A 22251-nucleotide genomic window follows, 5' to 3' on the forward strand; every position below is an offset into this window, starting at 1 on the left:
TGCTGCAGCGGCGGGCGGCAGCGAACGCTGGCAAGGCACAGAGGATTTTCCAACTTTCCAGCACCAGAGAAGCCTGGCAGACTGCGGCGGCTGCTACCAGAACTTGAGACAAGTATCAACTGACCCTGGCGTGGGCGAAGACTGCCGGGGAAACGAGCTGTGTCAAAAGTTTCATACCAGGAAAGAACAAACGTCCCTCTTGCCTGGGGACCCAACTCGCAAGTAACACTTTCAGGCAAAGTCAAAGGGAAGCACTGCTTTGTGCGCGTTAACAAGCCGGGTCGATACACATTTTTGTAACTGACCCACACAGGTAATAGAAAAGAAAGCTGTAAAATAAATTTAACCTCACTGACCGCTCAGACAAACTAAAGACATGTCAAGTAAATGAGCAAGGGGCCGCTCCAGGAATACCATTCCTAAGAGCTGTCACAAGAAACCAGGATTGCTCTGATTCTGAGCACACTGAGGTCAAATTAATCATTCTTACTGGACTAATTGAGATTTATGTAAGACCACTGTCAGATTTGTTGTTTCTCCTTTCAATATTAGTGTATTTGTGGAACTCCTCCTTTAAACAGAAAGAAATCAGATTAACCTACCTGGATCTCCAGAAACGCAGCTGTTGCCAGGTTTAAGCAGCGCCCTCAGTTAATGGAGGTTGTCCGCTGGGCTGTCCTACCTCTTCCGTGGTGATAGCTCCGGTTAACCTCAAATTCTATTAACTGTGAAGAGCTACGACAGTTCGTTTTGAAGATCTGAGAGTAAAATACTGCAATAAATCAGTAAATGTGTTATGGCAATTTCCTGCCCATATAAGAAATGTCTTTCTATTAAAAAAGCTAATAATGAGTTATCTTCTATTAGTCTAAATGTCAAATTTCCCATCAGTATTTACATAAATCACAGATACAAAATGTGAATTAAGTCATACTGCTTGTAGCATGTATAGACAAAGCAGATCCTATAAGCAATCAAAGAAATAAGATTTGATTCATTTCTGAAATGGTATTAAGGATTCTTTGCCTGCTTTGTCTGATGCATTACCAACACCCCAGAAAACGTCTTTGCTGCATATTTCAAGGGTTGACAAGCATATCAGATTATACATTTCCATGCCTAAATAATTGTAATAGCCTCCAAATAATAAAGTAAATGTAGATGTGCAGAGAGCAAGTTTATTAACAATACATTCATACGCCAAGATGACTGAAGACAGGAGGAAATGCAAGTAACTGGAATAATAAAACAAGTGAAACCAAAAAGTCATAATATTCTATACATTAGGAAAAAATCTGAAGCTCAGCAGGAGGAAAAGCCTAGGAAATCCTGTTTTTCTCTTGGTAGTTACCCTGTGTCAAAATATAATCCAGACACTTCCCAGCACACAGATAATCAGTCATATAATGAAATCAAGATCGTTCTTGTATGAGTGCATGGGGGGGGGGGGGGGAGGGGGGCGGGTTCTCATATTCCTCTGGTATTTTCAATGAAGTCCACAGCAAATGCATCACTATTGTAAGTAGAAACAAAGTACCAGTGAAGCTATTTTAAAATCAGAATACTAGTCATGCTGTATAAAAACTTTTTTATGCCCTGAACTTTTGGACTTTTCTGAAAAATCCCCTCTTCCCTTAAGCCAAATCGCAGTCTTTCACAAATCTGTTTGGAGCTGTTCTTTCAGCCACAAAGGAATTAGTTAGGTCATGTTCAACATGACTTCTTCTCTATTAGATCTGCAAATGTAAATCTGTTCCTGTTAAACTATCAGCATGAGTGCAGTTGTCCAGCAACACAAACAGCAATTTCTTAACAGTTATTTCTAGCAAGCAAAGTTACCTGTATGGTGTTTACTGTAAGTTCTTGACGCTTCTACATTTTAGTTTTATAAATCACTGCCTAACTTGAATAAACCTTAACAAATTTCTTTACTCTAATGCATGTAATATATATACTTTCAGGATAAATGGATTTACAATAGTTTTATTTAGATAGGCTTCCATTTTGACGTATTCTCCTAATTTTGTTTTTATGACACGAATGTTTTGAATTGCATACAAGATAGTTAAGTGCATCTAAGGCCTGCATGCAAAGATTATCCTTTCTTCTTCCATTATAAAAGTTGTTGGATTTTGGCATGAGGATTTCTGTAAGGGAGGAAAAAACCGAGCAACAATTTTCTTATAATCTGGTTCAAATACCCTGTGTTTGGATTTCAAAATGGCAGTCACTTGCTTTAGCGGTACCCAAATACAACTTTCTGAGAATGCTAATTGTTTCATGACACCTTGCACAAAGTACCCTGAAGTATTTTAGACTCTGCAGACATTACAGACCCGTTTTTCTACTTCTTAGCATTTAGTGCAGTTATTAGTATCTGAGGAACTAGGTTATAAAATGATGCTCTTGTGATGTGGTATCTGATTAGGCATTGAACCAGAACAGCAGGATTTGACATGAGGCCCAGTACTGCGGTGCTCAGCTCAGCTGCACACCATAGTCACAGCTGTGGAAACTCAAACACCTGCCTGATAAATAATAAACAAGCTCGTGGGTGACCAGTGACAGTACAAAAGATTTGGGCAAGGCCTGCAGGGGCCACCTGGCTCAGCTATCTGCTCAGCACCCAGTCGAGCATATGTGCTGTTTCTGAGGTGTTTGCGCGGCTGTTCCTGGAGACTTCAGCTGAAGTGTGTATAATCTCCCAAGCCACCTATTCCAATCCTTGTATTATTTTAAATAATTTACTATGGTAATAAGTTAGTATTTAGGCCTCCTCTCATCGTTCCTGTCACAGTGGGGGACATGGATTACTCTTTGTCTGTTTACAACCATCCTTTGACATGCCTGAACACTCCCACTACATCCCCTTCTGTCATCTCTTCTGGCCGAACAGATTCAACTTGTCCAGTATTTCCTCACAAATTGTATCTTCCAGGCCCCAGAGGCCATGGGAAGGGCCGGCCCCTCCACACGAACACCGCCTTTCCCCAAGCAGGGTGCCCGGGCCGGGCGCAGCGGCCTGACGCTCACCTCACCAGTGCCAGGCCCGCGGGGCTCGGCCCCGTTTCACCGTTTGCCCGCGCGTACGCCCTGCGCATCGTACGCGATTCTTTACTGGTCCGCAGACGCTCGCCGTTCTCCCTGTCCCAGCTCCCCGCCGGCGGGGAACGGGCTGGGCGCTAAGGCACCGACCGCCATCCCCTTAGCGGTCCCGTCAGCCCGGGAAGCCAGGCCTGACGGCTCACGGGGCCGGCAGGATGGACCCCGGGGATAGATGGCCCCTGGCGACAGCAGTTGCCTCCTCCCGCCCCGGAGCCCCTCCGGTCACTGCGCGCCAGACCGCGGCCGGCGGGAGGCAGCCGGGTGAGGCAGCCGGGTGAGGCAAGGCCGCGGCCCCCTCTCCTCCCCGCGTCGGGCGGCGCATGCGTGGCAGCGGCCGTTGGGCCGGGCGCGGCGAGCGGCAGCGGGCGGGCACTGGCTCGGGCGGGCGGCCGCGGGCGGCGGGTGCGATGACGTCACCGCGGCGGGACGCGCGCGGGCGGGACGGCGCGGCGCGGCGGAGAGCGTGAGTGGCCGCTCCGCGCGCCCCGGCGCGGGGGAGGGGCGCGGCGGCAGGGCGGTGCGGGGCGCGGCGGCGGGCCAAGATGGCGGCGGGCCAGCCCTTTCCCTCCTCCGCCCCGCGGAGCCCCCAAGAGCCGCCCCTGCGGGCGGCTCCGGGCCCTCGGCCTGCCCGGGCGGCGCGGCCCAGCCTGGTCGCTGCGCGGAGCGGAGCTGGGTTGAGGAAGCGAGGCCGGCTGTTGCAGGCGGCCGGGAAGCCCGTGGCGGTGAGCGAGGCTGGGGGGGCGTCGGTCAGGCCTCGCCTTGCTGTGTGGGAGAGCTTGGCCCCGCACCGGCGGGCCGCCCTGCCTCAGCCTCGCGGCGAGGGGCCGGCCCCGCCTCCGCGCCCGCTCCCGCAGCCTGTGAGGAGACGGGAGGGGCCGGGCCGCCAGTGCGGGCTGCGCAGCCGGCGGGTGGGCGTTGAGTGTGCGGAAGGGAGAGGCACGCACGCTGGGAGAACTGGCTGTAAACGCTGAAAAACGGCCCTAAGGCGTATAAGTATCTGCATTTTAGAAACTGTGAACGACGCCCCTGGTTTGAGCCTGGTGCCCTTCCCGTGCTGTCAGAGAGAAAGCCGTGGTTACAAAAGGTGACGGTGCAGGAGGTCTTGCAGTGTACTCAGGGGTAGGGTTTGTCATTCTACACGTTCTAAACACAGATTCATGTTTCTAAATTATTTCCAAGTGTGTTGCAGTACTGGGAAAATACTTGGGCCCTCAGGTTTTTTCCTCGAATATATATGTCAATTTAATGAGCTTTTGTTACATATGGATTATAATTCAGTTAATTCGGTGGGCGAAAGATACTGCAGTGTTTCAAGGGTGCTGGTGCTGGGCCTGTCCTGATGTCTGAAGTGATGCTGAAACACAATCTTACTTTCTTTTCAAAAAGTGACCTTACTTCAGCCAACTGCAGAATGTTCCAGTTTTCATAGGCTCAGTAGGTTGTCTTAAAGCATACAAACGTGCAAATCTTAACAACTGCCTGCTTCTTGACATGGGTTTTGGCTATTTTTTGGAAGAATCAGCAATTTCTGAGGAGTATTGAGAGTGAACAGCCCACTTAAAGCAGTGTAATTAATGATAAAAGACCAACAAAATCCAACTTGGTATGTGATTAAAGGTTAATCTTGTTCAGTTGCCTAATTTCTGGTAGAGTGTAAGTATCTTTAACTTGTGGTTAGCACCTCATTCTTCAGAAGAGTGAGAACTTGCAGGAGAATGTTTGCACTTCAGTCAGTAGCTGGCTAGAATTTATTTCAACCTTGAAGCTCAGAGTTTAATTTTATCACAGTTGTGGAAATTCTTGATAAACTTATAAATATTTAGTCCCAGGCACTTCTGCATTTGTGGCAATGGTTCTGAAGCTCAGAACCACTTTCTCAGAGCTGACTTCCTCAGAAACCATCACATCTGTTTTTATAAATGGCAACACAAGTTTTCAATTTTATTTTGCTTCACCACTAATAACCTGGTTCAGATTTTTTAGTGTGTCTTTGATTCGTTTTTCTTCTTGAAGCAGTAACAAACTTGCCTGGTCCTCTATCACAGGAAAGATTATTCTGCTTGCCATTCAGTATTCTAGAGCAGTCCATGCAATGATATTTTTTTTTAGAGTTTTAACATTCTCTATATTGTTTACTGACTTACTATGTATACATTTACATTTTTCTGTATGGTCATTCTGTTTTCTTGGGCTACTTTTAATAAGGAGCAATGCAAACACTTCATAAATAAAACTATCTTCTGAAAGCGTTACTGAGTCATCTGATGTCTGTGACATAAATGCTGCTAAGTACATAAAATTAATTTTAGAAGTGGTTTAAGTAAAAACAATGAATTGCATTTATTTTGACACAGGTATGAAAACTCAATGGGGTCATCCAAAAATGTAATAAGTGAGCCTGTTGATGTGGAGGAAGGCTATAACATAATGGTAAGACATTCAGCTGTTATAACTATGGTAGGATTTTTCCTACTGAAAGAAAAAACTAGTTTTTCTTGTTGGGATTAATTGATAGATCGATTCATTTGTACGTTCTCTGAAAGTATTGATTCTAGAAACTGAATTAATTCAATTTATTAATGCCATGATGAGAAACCTTCAAAAAACGAACTTTACTGTAGAAGGAATTTGAGTATTGCCTCTGGTTTGGATTGTTTCTATTTATGTTAGTATATAGAGGTTTTTGCACTTTAAGATACTTGTTTTGGCTGATTCCCTTTTTAAACAGATTTCACCCAAATTGCATTCCAGTGTAAGTGCATAATGTTTAGTTACACCAATAGAGTGATACTCTTTGAAGTAGCTGAGGTTAGAGCTGAAGTAATTTCTTTGAGAATGCAATGGATGAAATGGATGGGTTTGTTTATAGCAAGGTATTTTTATATATATGAACAGTTTAGTACAGATACTGTTTTTTAATGTGCTTTGCTCGGGTTTCTTTGGACCAAAATACTTAATTTGCTTTATTTCATTATGCTTTCCAAAAACTCACTTATATAGCAGTGCTATTTTTTTTTTTCTTGCTTTTCATTGTATTACATGGTAATATCTCTAGGTAGGTCTGTGGAGCACTAGATGGCACACTGTGGCTTTGAAACAAGCAACTGAGGACATCTGTATGAGAGAAACCTAAGTTATATCCTACTGTATAAGCATTGAAGTAAAAGCAGTTTCTCATTTGTGTTGGTTTTCCTACAACCTTAATAAATTACAGCCACTTTTCTGCTATATTCAGTTTTACTGTATTTTCTTTGTAAAGATGTACTGGTACAATAAAACAAAGTGGTTGCAGGCTTGAGTCCTCTGATGGTAAGAATGAAAAGAGGAGACATAAGTCTTCTGATGAGTGCTATAGAAAGTCAGCCTGTCCGTGCCTGAAGTGAAGTTTAGATTTATGCAACTTCTTTGTGGTTAAGTTTGACAGTATTTAAAGGTAACTTGGTCAGCAGTTTTGTGCTATTGTGGTATGTGAATTTATCTTTACAGTATATAGTTTGGCTTAGTTTCAAATTATTTTCTGAGGAATAACTCAATACTCTGTAGAAGAGGCAAGATTTTATCTAATTGACATCTGTCAGTTGATACAAGTATTTCTTAATACATTCGGTTTCAAATGTCTTAGGATGGTGTGTTTTTCAAGTGCAAAGAAGTATGTCTATTAGGTAAGCAAAGTTCATCTTCAGTGTCTCTCATTGTTTTTGATCATCTGCAGCTTTATAGTAACAACAGCTAACTTCGGTTGCCAGAAAATACTTTCTGGGTTCCTGTCTTCTCAGTAAAATAGAGGTGGTTTTTTTTAATAAATATTTCAGATTATTCTGATAGATCTTGTGCCTTTCTCCAGGTTCTCTCCAGTAAGCTAACGTGTGCAGTTTGGTCTCATGCAGCTTTTATCTTGAATAATAAGTTATGACTAACACAAGGTAACAAAAACATCTGTGGAGTCTACTCTGATGCTCTAGCAGCATTGACAATCAATTAAATGAAGGTTAAAAATGTGTGTCGTAGACATATCCACACTGAGGGCTGGGTAGTAACTCTCATGTCATATTGATGAATCAGTTTGCTTATGCAGAAAAATGGTTCTGCAAATTAATATGTATACCTGTTTTGGATATTTGAGGAAAATTCAGGAACTGCGCACCCCATTTTGAATGGTTTAACCATATATTGGATGAAATTAGCATGTCAAAACAAAAATTTAGATGGTTTTTTCCATCACTGTATTTCTTGTTTTCAGGCTTCTTTTCAACGTTCTAATAGCCATGACAAAGTGAGGAAAATAGTTGCAGAAGAAGGACGTACAGCAAGGAACCTAATTGCATGGAGTGTTCCACTGGAAAACAAGGATGATGATGGTATGTATTCAGCAGTCTTCCACCAGCTTTTTCTACTTCCATCCCTATATTCACTGGAGTTGCTTGCCTGGAAACATGTTTCTTACAGAGGATTTCTTTATTGAAAAAAAAAAAGAAGAGGAAAATAAAAGGTGATGTTTAGTGTACTTGGTATAGTTTTAAAGCTTTTTTCCAAAATGCACCCTGCAATTGACAGATCGCTTTATAAAACCTTCACAGCGATAGATTAAAAACTGTTTTCATTCTGTCTGTAAGCAATCTCTAAGGCTGTTCTGTTTTGCTGATACTATCAACGTACTTGCATAATATAATACTGTTGTCTTAAACTGACCTCTTCTAACTTGGGAGTTCAGAATTGTAGGGATGGCTTAGAACAATCCAACAAATTCTCTCTATGCTCTAAAACAAGTAAGTTTGGAAGTATCACTTCAGTCTTTGGTAAACATCTGTGAAGAATCTGTAAGGAAGGGGATATGGGGAGACAGTTTTCCACAGTGCAAGTCCTCAGAACAGTTTTGTTACTGTTGGAATATTCTCTTGTGTTATGATGACTTAAGGAGCCAGGAATTGACTTCAATTTTTATACTATTCAAGCTGTTCCAGATATCGGAATGCTGTTTGTAGGACTTCATCTCAAGTATTTTTGTAGCTCAGTCTCTGTGCAGGTGCTGCTGCTTTTGAGACTTAGGCAAGAGTGTTAGAAGTAAATTATTATTTTTTCTTTTTTTGCTGTGAAGGTGGTTGAACACTGGAACAAGTTGCCTAGAGAAACTGTGGGCAGTCTTCATCCTTAGAGATGCTCAAAACCTGGCTGGACATAGGCCTGGGCAGCCTGCTGTAGTTGACCCTGTTTAAGCAGGGAGGTTGGGCAGATCTCTAGCAGTTTCTTCCAACCTCAGCTGTTCTGTGATTCTGCCAGTGGAGAAGATACTTTACACAAAGTTATGTCTAAGTTAGAAGATAATTAACCCTTATGTTTGAAGCAAACTGACGCAAAGTTGTAACTGTCTGTAGCTTTAAGATGTATTTGTGATATTAATTTTTTTTAAAGCTGAAAAATCTGAAGTCACAGAAGACAATGAAAGACAGTGGGTTGCTTGAAACCTATTTATATGTTTGTACATGGACAAACGGAATCGAAATGTAGAACCTATAAGGTCTCATTAAGGAAGTTGCATTCATTTCAGAAGGCATAGCTGTACCTCTGTTGAACAGTGACAAGCAGAATGACAGTTAATTTACATTACATCCTAAACCTAATTACAAGCATCCACATTTACAAGCTTTGGTTTCAGATTCTGACCCTTTCACTTCAGTGTTGTCCCAGCTGTCTTAGTACATTTTGTATAGCAGCATTTTTAGTAAGCACTAGCTGGTCAGCAGGAAAACATATACTGGAATCTTTGTTATCTACACGTAGGAATAGAAAATAGAAATAAATTTAAGACTTGAGCATAATTTGAGCAAGTAGAATGCATACCTCACAGCTTTGGATTTTATGCAACAGCTACTGAGTTTATTATCGTGAATATGTGAGTTTTTAGGTGGGCCAGTTCTGTGTTCTTGTGACAACTTTGTTTATGTCTGTCTCTGGAAGATGCATTTATCTGTTTGCTAGTCTTACATTTGCTTGCATATTCTTCCATGTGTTAGTAGATCCACTGATGTTGGACTAGTCACATGTCATTTACGCAGAATAGAATTGGGGGCCAAAGTATTTCTAGTTTCTAAATTACACTTTTGGGGAGGTAATCGTATGAATGAGTGTATGCAAAAGGAACATGGAGTATGTTTCTCCCAGTATTTTTTGAGCTACTTGTGAGTTGATTCAATTTCTGTTTAAAGAGTCTTTTTATTTTTAAATGCTACCTTGCTTGTAATATTCTTTTAGAAACTTGCAAGTAAGACTTGAAAATGAATTTTTGTGAGTTTTAGATGAGTGTCTGCTTTAACATTTTCTGCCGAAACATGAAGAATGAATGTAAAAGTGAATTTTTAGCCTTCATTAAATAGTTGTATGTATGATAAGTAAAATCCAGGTAGCTATATTAATTTCCTTCTTTTGATTGTATCAGCACCATTGTAATTTTCAGACTTTTTGTCACTGGTGCTTTTTCCTTTCTAAAATTTCTTCATTAAATCATAGGCTGACCTTTTTGCACAATACAAGGATCTGATGATGATTGCCTGATGGATAATTTCCCTGTGGAAAGGAACTTGTGGCTAATGAAAGTCTGGCAGAACCAGATCCTTTATCTCTTGACCCTTGTCTTGTCATAGGTGGTATATATGTTGATGTCAGTGAGCTCTGATTTACTTTATGCTGATCTTTCAGTATGTATTTTGTCCCTGAGGAGTGATACAACAATATTACGAATTAGGACAGTCCTAACTCGTTCAGGGTTTGTGTAAATCAGGCCAAAGGTTCAGGTTACCTGAGCCAATCCAGCAACTCTTCTGTATGGAATTCTGTCTTTGGACATTTTCCTCTGCTTGTAATGTTCAGAAGTGTTGCTTTGGCAGTAACAGTGTGTGATTTAACATTTTATATTACATACTGTTACTCATCATAAGATCCGTCCTCTGAAACAGTGAGGGTATGGGCATTTGCTATTACTAGTGGTAGTGTTAATAGAGGGTTAATAAACGCTGGATTCAGTTTTTCCAGGTTGTATCCTTTCTTTTTCTGTTTCCTTTTAAAATTGTGTGCTTGTATCCTTCTTACCATTTAACTTTTCCTCTGAAAGACTTGTGTATTTTTTTCTAGAGGACACGGGTAAAAGAGCAATAACGAGAAGAATTGCAATTGGAATGTTCCGATTCCTTAATGGAAATACATAGTTCTATCAGTAAGAAATATTTTCTTAAAAAGAAGAGAGATTGCTGGAATGGCAGGTGGCACTTCTGTTACATGTTTTGGGGCAGCATGCACCCTTGTTATGTCAGATCTGAAAATGTAGTTATGAATACAGATCAATGACACGAGAAAATCCAGAACGTGGTGGCATAGGTCTAAAAGAGATAGTGACTGTTAACACATTTCAACTGTTGAATTAGAATGCTCCTTCACAGAATTCATTAATATGCAGCAGATTCTGTTGGATAGACTAATTAACAATGCAGTTGACTTTGTGTCCCAGGAGGAGGGTCTTATAACTCTGAAAAATTCACTAGTCTGATACTCTGTCTCCATAATGAAATTTGCATTCCAAAGCTATGGCCACTAATAGCATATCACAGTCACTGCTCTTGGGAAATCATGATCATTCTAATAGAAGATTTCAGAATTTTTACTTTTTGTAATTATTTTACATGCCTAGCATGAAATTTGAGGCACTGCATGCAGATAAGCACTACACACGCATTTTGTTACAAAATTCAAGGGATGATACTAGCAACAGTTAAAACATCACAGAAGCTTGACATTTAAGTGTTAATAGAAGGTAAGTTACCTTTGGAACTTTGAGATGTGTCAAAAAATTGGAAGATCTTCTATTTGAAACTGTTACCTTCTTATTTTCTACTTGTTCAGAATCATTTGAACCCTAGCCATACAGAATTCATTTGTAGATTAAGCATTTCAGCATAAGGAAACATATTTTATTGGTTGAAAGGTACCTGGCACATTTGGGGAGTCTGCAGTATAATCTACTGCTTTAGCAAGAGCCTGATGGAGTAAATAGGTTTTACAGTATGTGATGAAAGTCATGAAACTTGGCTTTCTTTGGCCAAGTAAAGGAGTTGTAACAGTCATGACTGAGAACACTGTGTGTAAGCCTTAGCAGCATTGGATCTGATTGTAACTGGCAGAACATAACCTGAAGGGAAGGGTAGTCTTTGAGGCTCATAACTTTCAAACCTTGAATTTCACTGAAATGAATGGAAATCCACTCTAGTCTTGGTAGGTGAATATAGGGTCATTATATTCTGGATGAGGCAGTGATTTTTGTAAAAGTAATTTTTTTGTTTTGTAAAATTAGTTTTGTGCAAAATATAATGCTGTAATACAATCCAGAGGTGGAAAACTAGAGAATTTTGGTTATATCCATGCTTAAAGGCAGTAATTTTCCTAGATCCTTAGCACTGTACAGTTAGAAAAATCTTACCTACTACTGCTCAGACTTTTTAAAATGTATGGTTTATAATAATATTAGAAACTTCAATGTGCTTCCTCAATTAGGCGTCAAAAATAATCAGTCTCATCTAGTTGTTTCCTCCAGGCAGATGCCTCTGCCTTACTTTAAATGAGGTTCAGGCAACCAGGTCTTATCCCCAAGCCTCATCTTTGCAAAACAGTTTCTTAAGGTGGGTGACTGCACCAGCTGGGCTGGATCCTGGGGTGCAGACTGGTGATATGTAGCAATGGCATTATGATGTAGACTGGCTGTCTTGCAGGTTTTGTACATAACGTGGCAGAGAGGTGACAGAGCAGATTTGCCATACTGTATATAAGAACTGGAGGCAAACAACAAAATGCTTACCTAGTTGTATGCTCAACTTTGTTCAAGGAGATGAGAAAAAATATAATTGAAAATTGTTATCATTCCTGCTGAAGGTCTGGTGATGAACAGTGTCAAAGGCACTGAAACAACATATACAGTTGATCTCTGCCATAGTGAGGACAGAAATGAGAGCTGTTATTAATTAAACTTAAAGGCAGTTCCCACATTTCTCACATCATTAGAAGTATCCAAAAGAGAGAGATAAGAGGGATGATTGTTGAGATGGTTAGTATAAAAGATAGTTTTTGAAAATAGTCTATCAGTGGCTTTTTTTTTTTTGAGATACTAGCACCTCAGCTTTTTGTGACAGGAATTCTTCACAAATCAAACCCAGTGTGCTTCATATTTAATTACCAGACAGAGAGGAAATGGACTTCAGGTGTAAAATACAACTGTAGCTCCCTGAATGCTGCATAATTTTGCTACTTCATATATTTCACATTGGCAACTTAATAGCTAATGAGATGATCAGCTTTGGTCACTATTGTTCTTTCCTTAAAATTCAGAAAATTCCTAGTGGGTAATGCCCTTCATACATCATTGAGTTTCTATGCATCTCATAGCAATGCTGGTATTGTATAGTTACATACCAGTAGTCACTGAACATATGCATAACCATTGAGAAGTGATCTTTTGTTCTCACTACTTGTCAATATAAAAGGACAAAAGCAGAAAGGAAGATATCTTTTAATAACGAGAAGCACTTACTAGAAGAGAAAGAATACTAAAGCTCAGAAACGTGTCTGTTGCTGAAATACAAAACTTTTTGGCCTCTACACCTTAAGAAAAAATTAGTCCTTGCTACATACTATTTGCTTTTAAGTTCGCAAAACCTGTTATTTCTGTAAGTTTTGTTTTCCCTACGTGCCTACCTTGTATAGGAGTGCCTGAAAACTTGCTTTTGTCTTTACAGGGGACTTGTTCATGCGTTTCCCAGTTCTTAGATAATGGAATAGTGTTTTGTTTTTTGTAGAATCTAAAGACTGCAAATTAATTTTTTTTTGTTCAACTGTCTTTTTTTAATGTTAACATACCCATATTTGTAAGCCTCTTCACTGTGGAAGTTTGGTATGCCATTGCATTCCAGATCTTGTCTTTGCAGAATGTAGATCAGAAGAGAGACTTTGATGATTGAAATATTTCAGTTATCATAATTCTGACACGGAAATGATCTGCAGATTAACCTTTTTTGTGGATAGAAATTTTTTATATGTATGGTAGCTGAATCAAATTTTTTTCCTGGATACTGCTAAATTGAGTTCAGTATATCAATTTGTACCTGTTGTTTTGGCTAATCTACATGTTAAAAATTAATTATCAAGCAAATAATTTTTAATTTGCTTCAAAATAAAGGCCTTGTTTAGTGGAATAGCCAGTGATGCAAACCAGCTGTACAAACCAGCTGTACAAATGCTTGATTAAGAAAGGTTTACAGCTGCTTTACATAACCAGCACAATGTAAAACAGCTGGGCTGTGTTAGGGAATTTGGCCTAAGAACTGTTCAAAGCTCAACTGGACAATTCTGAAATTCAAGAATGATTTCCATGGACTAGGAAGGAGCTATATTCAACTAATACATTTATTTGCTTGGCTTCATCCAGCTAAATATAATCTTGAAACTTTTACTTGGATGTAATCTGTGCTAGAGAGTACTCTTGCCATAGTATTTTTTCTTAACTTTCTTACATTTCTGGTAATTGGATCCTGTGATTTTCATGTTGTGCAAGCTAGATACTAAATTGGAGGAATAAAATGTAAATTTAATTTTTTTTAATTACCCATGAGCAAATTTCAATAAATGAAGACATATCAGGTAGATCTAGGCTAACATAAATTTATCTATGCAAAGATAACTTTTAATCAGTTAAGAAACTGGTGCAATGTAGTATTGAGACCTGAAATCATCCTTTGTGACTGTGGGAATTTAAACTGATTTTGGAAGCATAGTTGCCAAAGTCACTTCATATAAGCAGTGGTTGTAGGCAGGAACATTTGAGAAAGCATTCCAGATCTTAAGGGGATTGACTTAACTCTGTGAATGTTTTTCTCTCTTCCTTTGGCGACCTAAATGTAGGTGAACCACATCCAGTCCAAAGTTCTGTTTTTCCCAGTCTGTCTTGGCAGAAAATATTATGTCTGCTGGTAGGTTGTTTGAACAAGGAGAGAAAAACTAAATACATTTGGGTTTCCTTAAGAAAGATATTCCTTCCCTTAATTCTGTAATATGTAATTGAACAGTCATTCAAGAGCAGACTAGTTTTAAAAATCTAAATAGAAAAAAAATCTAAATAGAAAAAAATAAAAGTATTATATTTGACACGATATGATTTTCAGAGGCACTGAGCACTTAAGTAGGTTATTTTTGTTTAATGAAGTCTATTTCTTGCCTTTCTTTGCATTTTTTTTTTTTGTGTTTTCTGGCATTATCTACATTCTGAACTGTGAAATATATATTTGGAATATAAAATCTTACAAACCTTTTAACTCATAAATTGTGCCCATATCAGTACATTACAAGATGAGATATGTACATTTTAGAATGCTCTAATTAAAAGTTTTATTGTGGATTAAAACAGTTGCTTCTTCCACAGGAAAATCAAAATGGCAAGCTGGTGGAAAAACAAAGAGGGTGACTCAAGGAGCACACAAGACTGTAAAACAGGTTATCTGCTAATTTCTTATTAACATGAAATTTATGCCATAAAAATGTTCTGTGATATTGTTTATACATTGTTGTCTGAATAATGCATATGTAATACTGTGCATACATTGTATTTTTAAAGCATAGAAGTTTCAAAGTCAAGTATTTAGAAGTTAAAAAATGCCAGAATTCAGGTTATATTCCTCAGCCTTTACTTTTGGCACTTCCTAACTTCTGGAATCATGACTCTCTGGCCTTAAATTTATTTTAAGGCAAGTGCTGTTCAGTAAAATGATACAGGATATTCTCCCTGTAAGCTTGACGCTTACACAAAGGTTGTCTTTCTGCCTGATTTCTAATTTGAGGAAATGCTTTATTTCTTGACCTCAAGTGTTAATGGCTGAAATCAATATATCCTCTTTTGGAAAAAAATTAGTCCAGGTGAGTAAAACTGAGAATTATAACTGGAAAGCAAGTCCAAATGAGAAGTGCCAAGAACAAGCTGCTCATAATATTTTTTTTTCTATGTGACTGACAGACTTTATTACATTAATAAACTGATACCTCAGTCTTTCCTCATGTTTAATATTGAACAGTTGCTTTTTTTGATTACTGGATTTAGCTATTATTATGGCTAATTTAGTATTTTGAGACTAAAATTTTGAGTCAGATTTTGATAATAGGGTGTATGGGAGATGTTAATTTTTAGTGGAGAAAAAAGGAAAAAAAAAAAGAAAAAATGTTCTGCTTTCATAGAGATGTATTTGCATCTTTAAAATAGAGGCATGTTATTTTCCCAGTTTAGTTTAGCAGCTATGAACCTTGTCTTCTCCCTTTGTGTATTAAATATAAAAATGCTGTGTATCCCAGTTTTCTTTTTCTGTGAGGGTGGGATTTTATTGATGTAAGGGTTTACCCTCAGAACCTTTTGGGTGTAAAAGTAATGTACTGCATAGTTTGGGCTCTGTTTATTTTAGTCATTTGGGATTATTTAAATACTAGGTTTTCAGGAAAATACTTGATCGTTACTCAGTAGCTCTGTGTGGGATCGCTATACTAAACCTGCGTTGTAGAAGCAGCGTATTTGTGGTGGGTATAGTTAAGGTTTGAAATTGGCTGCTGAGTGCCTGTGCATCTTGGCACTTCAGTTTGGCATTCAGCACCTTTATTTCTACTGCGTTTTAGACACTGGATACTGCTGTAAATTGGTGAGGTTTTTTGTTAACTCATGTTGAGCCTTCAGTTCTGATTTTCTTTTACATATAAGTGAGCCACTGATCTCAAAGAAAATACTTTCAAAAACTCTTTCGTATGATCTTATCAACCTCATCTTCCTCTCAGTTTGGCACTGGCAAATCTACATTCAGTGAATTTTGGCATCCTGAGGATAAGTATACACTTCGTACTTGCCAGAACTCCAAGGCAAGTTACTGAAACTATTTTGGGGTGAGGGGAAGAGATTCAGTTTTAACATTACTTTCATCATCCACACTGAGTTACTTGACATGTAAGAAGGAATAGACCCATGTTTCTTAACTTCAAAAGCACAGAAGCTTTCCATTTTCTGCAGCTGAAAGTTTGAACTATCACTATGAGGGAGACTATATGAACTAGCCCCTCTGAATTTTTGCTGTTCTTAGGTGGGTTTTTTGCTCTTGTGAGGGCAAACTTCATTGTAGGCCTCCTAGATCATGTCTATGGAAGCCATCATCACACTTCGGGTAAACATGCATAGCATTTGAGGGTAAGGCCAAGACAAGCTATTTTTTGGTGCGTTTGAATCCACTGATTATTTTCTTATTTTTTTAACATGCAATGGTCTGCAAAGTTGTTGAAGACAGGTTAAATTTTGGGTAGGTGTATTGTCAAAGGCTAAGGACTCTGAGATTGCTTAGAAGATACAGAAGTAAGTACTTATATCCTGTTAAGAATGATCTGTAGAAATTTGCAGGACTGGAGCTTTAGAACTCTGTTCATCTGTGTCTTTGCGTCTTGCCAGTAGAAAGAGGCTTGTGCCTCAACTACTAACAAAAGTGAAAATTCTGATAAGAGTTAGTTGAAAGCGCTAGGCACAAAGATGTAGGTGGAGTTTAAGTGGCTTGGGTATAACTCCTTCTTGGTGAAGATACAGTATCATTGCCTTATCGTTCTTCAGACTACACTGTTAGAAATAACTTTGTCCTGTGCCCATACGTTACCTCAGAATACCAGAGAGCTTGAGAGATGATCGTGTCTGGAAATTGAGTTTCACTACTGCGTCACTGTCAACCTGAGGTTGACACTGAAAATTATGATCTGGTCATAAGTACATATTTCTAATAAATACTGCTTAATTAAAACTTAATACCAGGAAGGATGAATAAGAATAATAAAGCTATATCTGTACATCAGTACAGAAACTAGTCTTGAGAAGTCTGTACCTGATCCAGCATTTCTTGCTTTCTATAGTGAAAGGTTAGTTCGATTCATTAGAAAGTCTACTTAAGATGCTTACAAGTAAAGGTTCTGCGGAACAATGTACAGATTAACCCATAAATCCTGTTTGCATTAAACATTTGTACAGAATATAGCAGTCTGTGTAAAATAGTAGTGTCTTTGTATTAAAAATAGTGTTTGCTGCAACCCTTAAATTTAGGTGAGGACTAGCTTTCATTTCAGTAAAGTTGATGCCAGTCAAACTTAATTGCAAGTAGCTTATCTGAGTTTGATCTTTTTTCATGGCATTTCTGGAGGCTGAAGTACCAAACATGGGACATGATTTGGGTTCTTCTCTGAAAATTGACTTATATTTCCTTGAGTGATAGATGCCAGGCTGTGACAAATTTAAATGTACAGTATTAGAACTAACTTGTATCAGGAACTTAAATATTATTTCTATTAGCTAACCACGAACGTAATGCCTGCCTGCTTATGTGATCGTGTTTACATGAAATTTGCTAATTTAGGAGTTTGCATCCTTTCAAGGGTATTCTGGAATATGAGTAACTGTAAATGTTGCTTAGGGTTTAGACACTAGAAATCTGCTTACAGGGGTAAAAATGGAACTGCCACAATTTAGAGTAGTTAACACAGTTCAGCATGCTGTTTTCCTGGTTAAAATGTGGCTGACATAAAAGAGAGATGATAAATCAATGCCAAATATATGAATAACATTTATTGCTAAATATCAAAACATATTCCATAACACTGTCTCACAGATAGATTTGAAAATCCATCTTTCAAATAGTAGGAATTATGCGTAGTTCCCATTCCAGAACTACTGATCCTTTATATCAACAGTATTAGCTGAATCAGTAGAATACAACATTACTAAGGGCACATTTTGTAAATTTATAAAGGCAGCAACAGGTAGCGCTGTTATTTTAACACAGCTATTTATGATTCTGTAGTTAAGGTTGTGTCATTATAAACTGTATTTTAAAGGAGGTGTAAATTAGCCAGTGTAAGCTTTGCTTTAAAGTTTTATATACAAGGCCTCAGCTAAGGTGCGTCTTGTTCTCCACGCAGCTCTTTAAGAGGTGACTCTTCTGTCATAGAAGAAAAAATACGAAATACTCTGACATATGAAACCTTTCAGAAACTCCTGTTCATTGGTCATTTATGACTTGCATCTTTTCTGAACATGTCTCTTGTGCATACATTAGCTGGGGTTCATATGGAGTACATTTAGAGCATTTTGAGATATATGTAAGGGTAGCAGAGATGTTAGTATGACTGTAGTAAATCAGATCCCATTTTTCCCCTTTCAATGGAAAAAATCAGAATTTGAACACAAATATAGGTGAGGCATTTTGATAGCACTGGGTCTACCTCCCTAATTCCAAAGTGGAATTTTCTGTGTTTGATGCCGTGTGGTACAGGTAGTCAGAGCACTGGAGGAAATAAGCAGACTGGAACCCAGAGAAGCTACTGAAGAAATAGGGCTTCGGAGTTTATGAAAGAGTTTTGCAGATTCTTCGTGGCAGGGTTCAGTTCCCTTGCAATGGGAAGCTGTATTTATGGTGTGAATTTATCAAATAAAGTTCCTAAAATCTAGAGAAGACAGACATTTGTAATGTTAAATACAGTGATTGAAAAATTTGATTATTGCCTACTTTCCCATCTGTAATTTGAGCATGAGAAACAAGGAGTTAATTTACATGTTTCTTAAACATGCAGGGAACTTCTTGTAGTTTAGGCACAATTTGTTGGAATTCAAGAGGAATCCACAAAGAACAAAGATCCTCTTAAGGAGAATGAGGAAAACTTTCTCTAGACTTTGTACAATCTTTGGGTCTCTAGTCTATATATTTTTGTCATTAAAATGTTAATTATAGCTCTTCTTTAAAAGTACTGTGATTGATAAGTCCATCTAAAACTATGCTATGGTCCTGATTACTCTGTATTGCCTACAGTCTAAAATGACTTCTCTGTAAGAATTCTCTTTCTCCAAGTATAAGCTTACCTGCCATTAAACTAATCTTTTGACACTAAACGTTTCCCAGCTTTTTACATAAGGGACAAAAAGGCTTGAATCCCAGTCAGTTGTTCTGTGATTTCTGGTTAGTGATTAGGTATTGTAATTATAAACTCTGCTTATTGCCTTCTGTGCAGTGTTGGTTTTGATTGTTTTTATTCTGTCAAAAAAGTAGAGTTTTTAGAGTGGAATTTTGCAGTAATCCCTACAAGTGTATTCCAGTAAGAACTGATTTTCGGGAGATCTATGCCACAGTGGACCAATGCATCAAAACTGCATTAAAGGTGCTATTAAAATGAACGCATCAATGAAAAAAACCCTCAAACCCCAGACTATAATAGCATGTAGCTAATATCTCCATCACAAAATGGCACACATTTGGCCATTACTTTGGGTTTACTGGAGGTCCTTATCTGCCTGGCTACTATGGAATGCAGAAGCTTATAGAAGTCTGGCATGGTAGCAGGTTTTTCTGTTTGTTTTTTTTTTTTTTTGCTGTGGGAGAGATTTTAAAGTTTAACAATGACAGTGTCATGGGACCAAGTGCTGATCTGGTATTTTCGGCCCAATAGGCGTGCTTCAGAATCCTTTGCAATATCCGGTGCAGATGAGTGACAGTCTCTCTCTGTCAGGAGATACGTATCCCCATGTGAGCGACTGAGCTGGATGCACAAGGTCAGCAGGTACATAACTTGTGCTTTAACCCCAGCCAGCAATAAGTGCCACACAACTGCTTGCTTGCTCACCTCCCTGCCCCTAGAGGGATGGGAAGGGAAATCAGGGGAAAAGGTAAAGCTTTAGGACTGAGATAAGAACAATTTAATAACTGAAATAAAATACCCATCAATAATAAGAGTAATGAAAGGGAGGGAGAAGGGGAGAGGATTGAAATCCAAGGGGAGGAATGGAGAGAAAAAAGCCCCAAGTGTGATGCACAATACAGTTGCTCACCACCTGCTGGCCCATGCCCAGCCACTCCCCAGGAAGCGATCTGCAGGCCTTGGCCAGCTACCCCTGGTTTATATACTGAGCATGACATCCCATGGTATGGAATATCCCCTTGGCTAGTTCAGGTCAGCTGTCCTGGCTGTGTCCCCTCCCAGTTCCTTGTGCCCCTCCAGCCCTCCGGCTGGCAGGGCCTAAGAAACTGAAGAGTCCTTGACTTAGTATAAACATTACTTAGCAACAGCTAAAAACACCAGCGTGTTATCAACAGTATTCTCACACCAAATCCAAAACTGCACTGCACAAGCTACTAAGAAGAAAATTAACTCTATCCCAGCTGAAACCAGAACGCCACCAAAGAGGTGGCATAGGTACATAGTGATCCCTCTCTATGCCAGCATTTGTGGAGACAGATACTCTGCCTCTGCTCACATCACATTTAGCGTATTGGTAGTCCTTGCATCTGTGCAGCAAAGCAGTGCTAGATTAGTTAGCCTGCATAATTAACTCTAAAAATCAAAACAGATTTCTTCTAGTTAAAGCTGTTAAACTACAACTTAAAACAGCATCAGGGCACTTTCAGACTCAGTGTAACTAGGAGCAACTTGATTCATTGGCACAGCACTTATATTGGGTTGAACTGAGCTTGTGATGTTAACAATATGGTGAATGGAAATCTCAGTACAAGTAGTCTGAAGTGTGAAAGCTTCCTTTCGTAGCTAATTCAGTGCTTGCTGGCATCTCCTCTGCAGTGTAGCCATAACATACTGATCAAAGGGCTAGCCACATCAGCATTTCACTGACATTAATGCTCATGTATTAGGATGAGGGTTTAATAAGCAATAAAGTTGTATGTAATAACTTGGTGATGGAATATTTGTAGTATAATTATTAGTAAAATGTGATTTTCATCTCTGGATGCCCATACTTGTCAGAGTAAGTTATACAGGATATTGCATTAGAAAATGTAACTTTCCAATGTGCTAAGAGGCAGAATATATTGTACTGTTGTGCATTGTGAATATTTGGTTATAAATGTCAAAGAAACATATTCCGGTTCTACATAGCTGCCGCTCGTATTTAAGGTAAGAAAGCGTGTTTTAAAAAGATCAAGTCAAGTTTTCAGTTAAAAATGTCTTGTTTACAGATGTTTGAATATATTGAAAAAAATATGTATTGCACAGAAACCCAACCCCTTACCAAACTTCTGTTTTTTTATTTTCCTTTTCCGTTGTATCTTGTTTTTTCAGAGCACTACCATAGACTGTAAATTAACAGCAGCAGCAGCTGGAGATAAAACCTTTGACAAAAGCCCAACAAAAACAAGACAGCCTCGAAAAGTTGATCTGCGAGCTCGATACTGGGCATTTCTATTTGACAATCTCAGACGGGCAGTTGATGAAATCTATGTTACATGTGAATCGGATCAGAGTGTGGTAGAATGCAAGGTAAGTCTTCAGCTGTTCTTTGCTTGTTGTCACATGTCTCTTATTATGCTTTTTTAATACTTTACAGGAAAGCCAAATGAGGAAATAGTGTCTCAGAAACATGTTACTGTTTGATTTGTATTTAGTGAGGGCTTGTAAATAGGAAAACTGATGGCAGCTTTAAGAAGATGCGTTCATTTTAGGCAGTGACTAATTTTTTAAATGTATAAATCTTGTAGGGATGTATATAATGTTATTATATTTCAGCTTTTAAATCAGTTTTTGCTTATTGAGTTCTGATTTTGTTAAATTTTCTGATTGAACGCAATTTTTTTCCCCTCTAATGTTAATGTTCTTTACTGTAGGTGGCACTGTTGTGATTCCGCCTTTTTCACATTCGTTTGCTTCCTGTCAAGTGGCTTAATTATACATTGCTCCCTTTTTGCAGTGATAGTTATTCAACTAATTCTCTCTGTGATGCTAAGAAAGTGATTGGTGGTCAAGTGTAAACAATGTCTGGTTGGGATGTCACTGTAAGGCAAGCTTCCTAGTTTTGAATAACCTGTGTTTGTAATAGCTTGTGCATCTGTTCTACATTTCGTGAGCCATAGAAAGACCAGTGTCATTTAATAAAAATCACTCATTCTTTAGAAATTGAATTTATTGCAAGCCTTAAGAGAAGCCAGAAGAATGAATTTGAAACGTTAAAGATAGGACTTATGTTTTCATATTAAACATGGCTAAAAACTCAACACATTCTGGAAATGATTATCTAATCACTGTAAAAAATCACATATATCAATTTAAGTGAATTTT

General features: G+C 38.8%; 1 protein-coding gene across 4 annotated transcripts in view; it reads left to right on the top strand.

Annotated features, from left to right (window-relative positions):
- The first annotated feature begins 3436 nt into the window (after positions 1–3436).
- The window catches only part of SCAPER (S-phase cyclin A associated protein in the ER), a 165956-nt gene continuing 147141 nt past the window's right edge, over positions 3437–22251 (top strand). The window contains exons 1-5 of one of the 4 annotated variants that reach the window (XM_056345106.1): positions 3437–3568; positions 5460–5535; positions 7346–7463; positions 14558–14628; positions 21259–21456. In XM_056345106.1, the coding sequence (XP_056201081.1) occupies positions 3513–3568; positions 5460–5535; positions 7346–7463; positions 14558–14628; positions 21259–21456 (519 nt within the window). In that variant the 5' untranslated portion in view covers positions 3437–3512. Of the gene's footprint in view, positions 3569–3596; positions 3828–4010; positions 4225–5459; positions 5536–7345; positions 7464–14557; positions 14629–21258; positions 21457–22251 lie in introns of those variants that run through there. The other 3 variants (XM_056345109.1, XM_056345107.1, XM_056345108.1) reach the window with 3 other exon arrangements.

This window comes from Falco biarmicus, chromosome 7, assembly GCF_023638135.1.
Source record: "Falco biarmicus isolate bFalBia1 chromosome 7, bFalBia1.pri, whole genome shotgun sequence".
Lineage (NCBI taxonomy): Eukaryota > Metazoa > Chordata > Aves > Falconiformes > Falconidae > Falco > Falco biarmicus.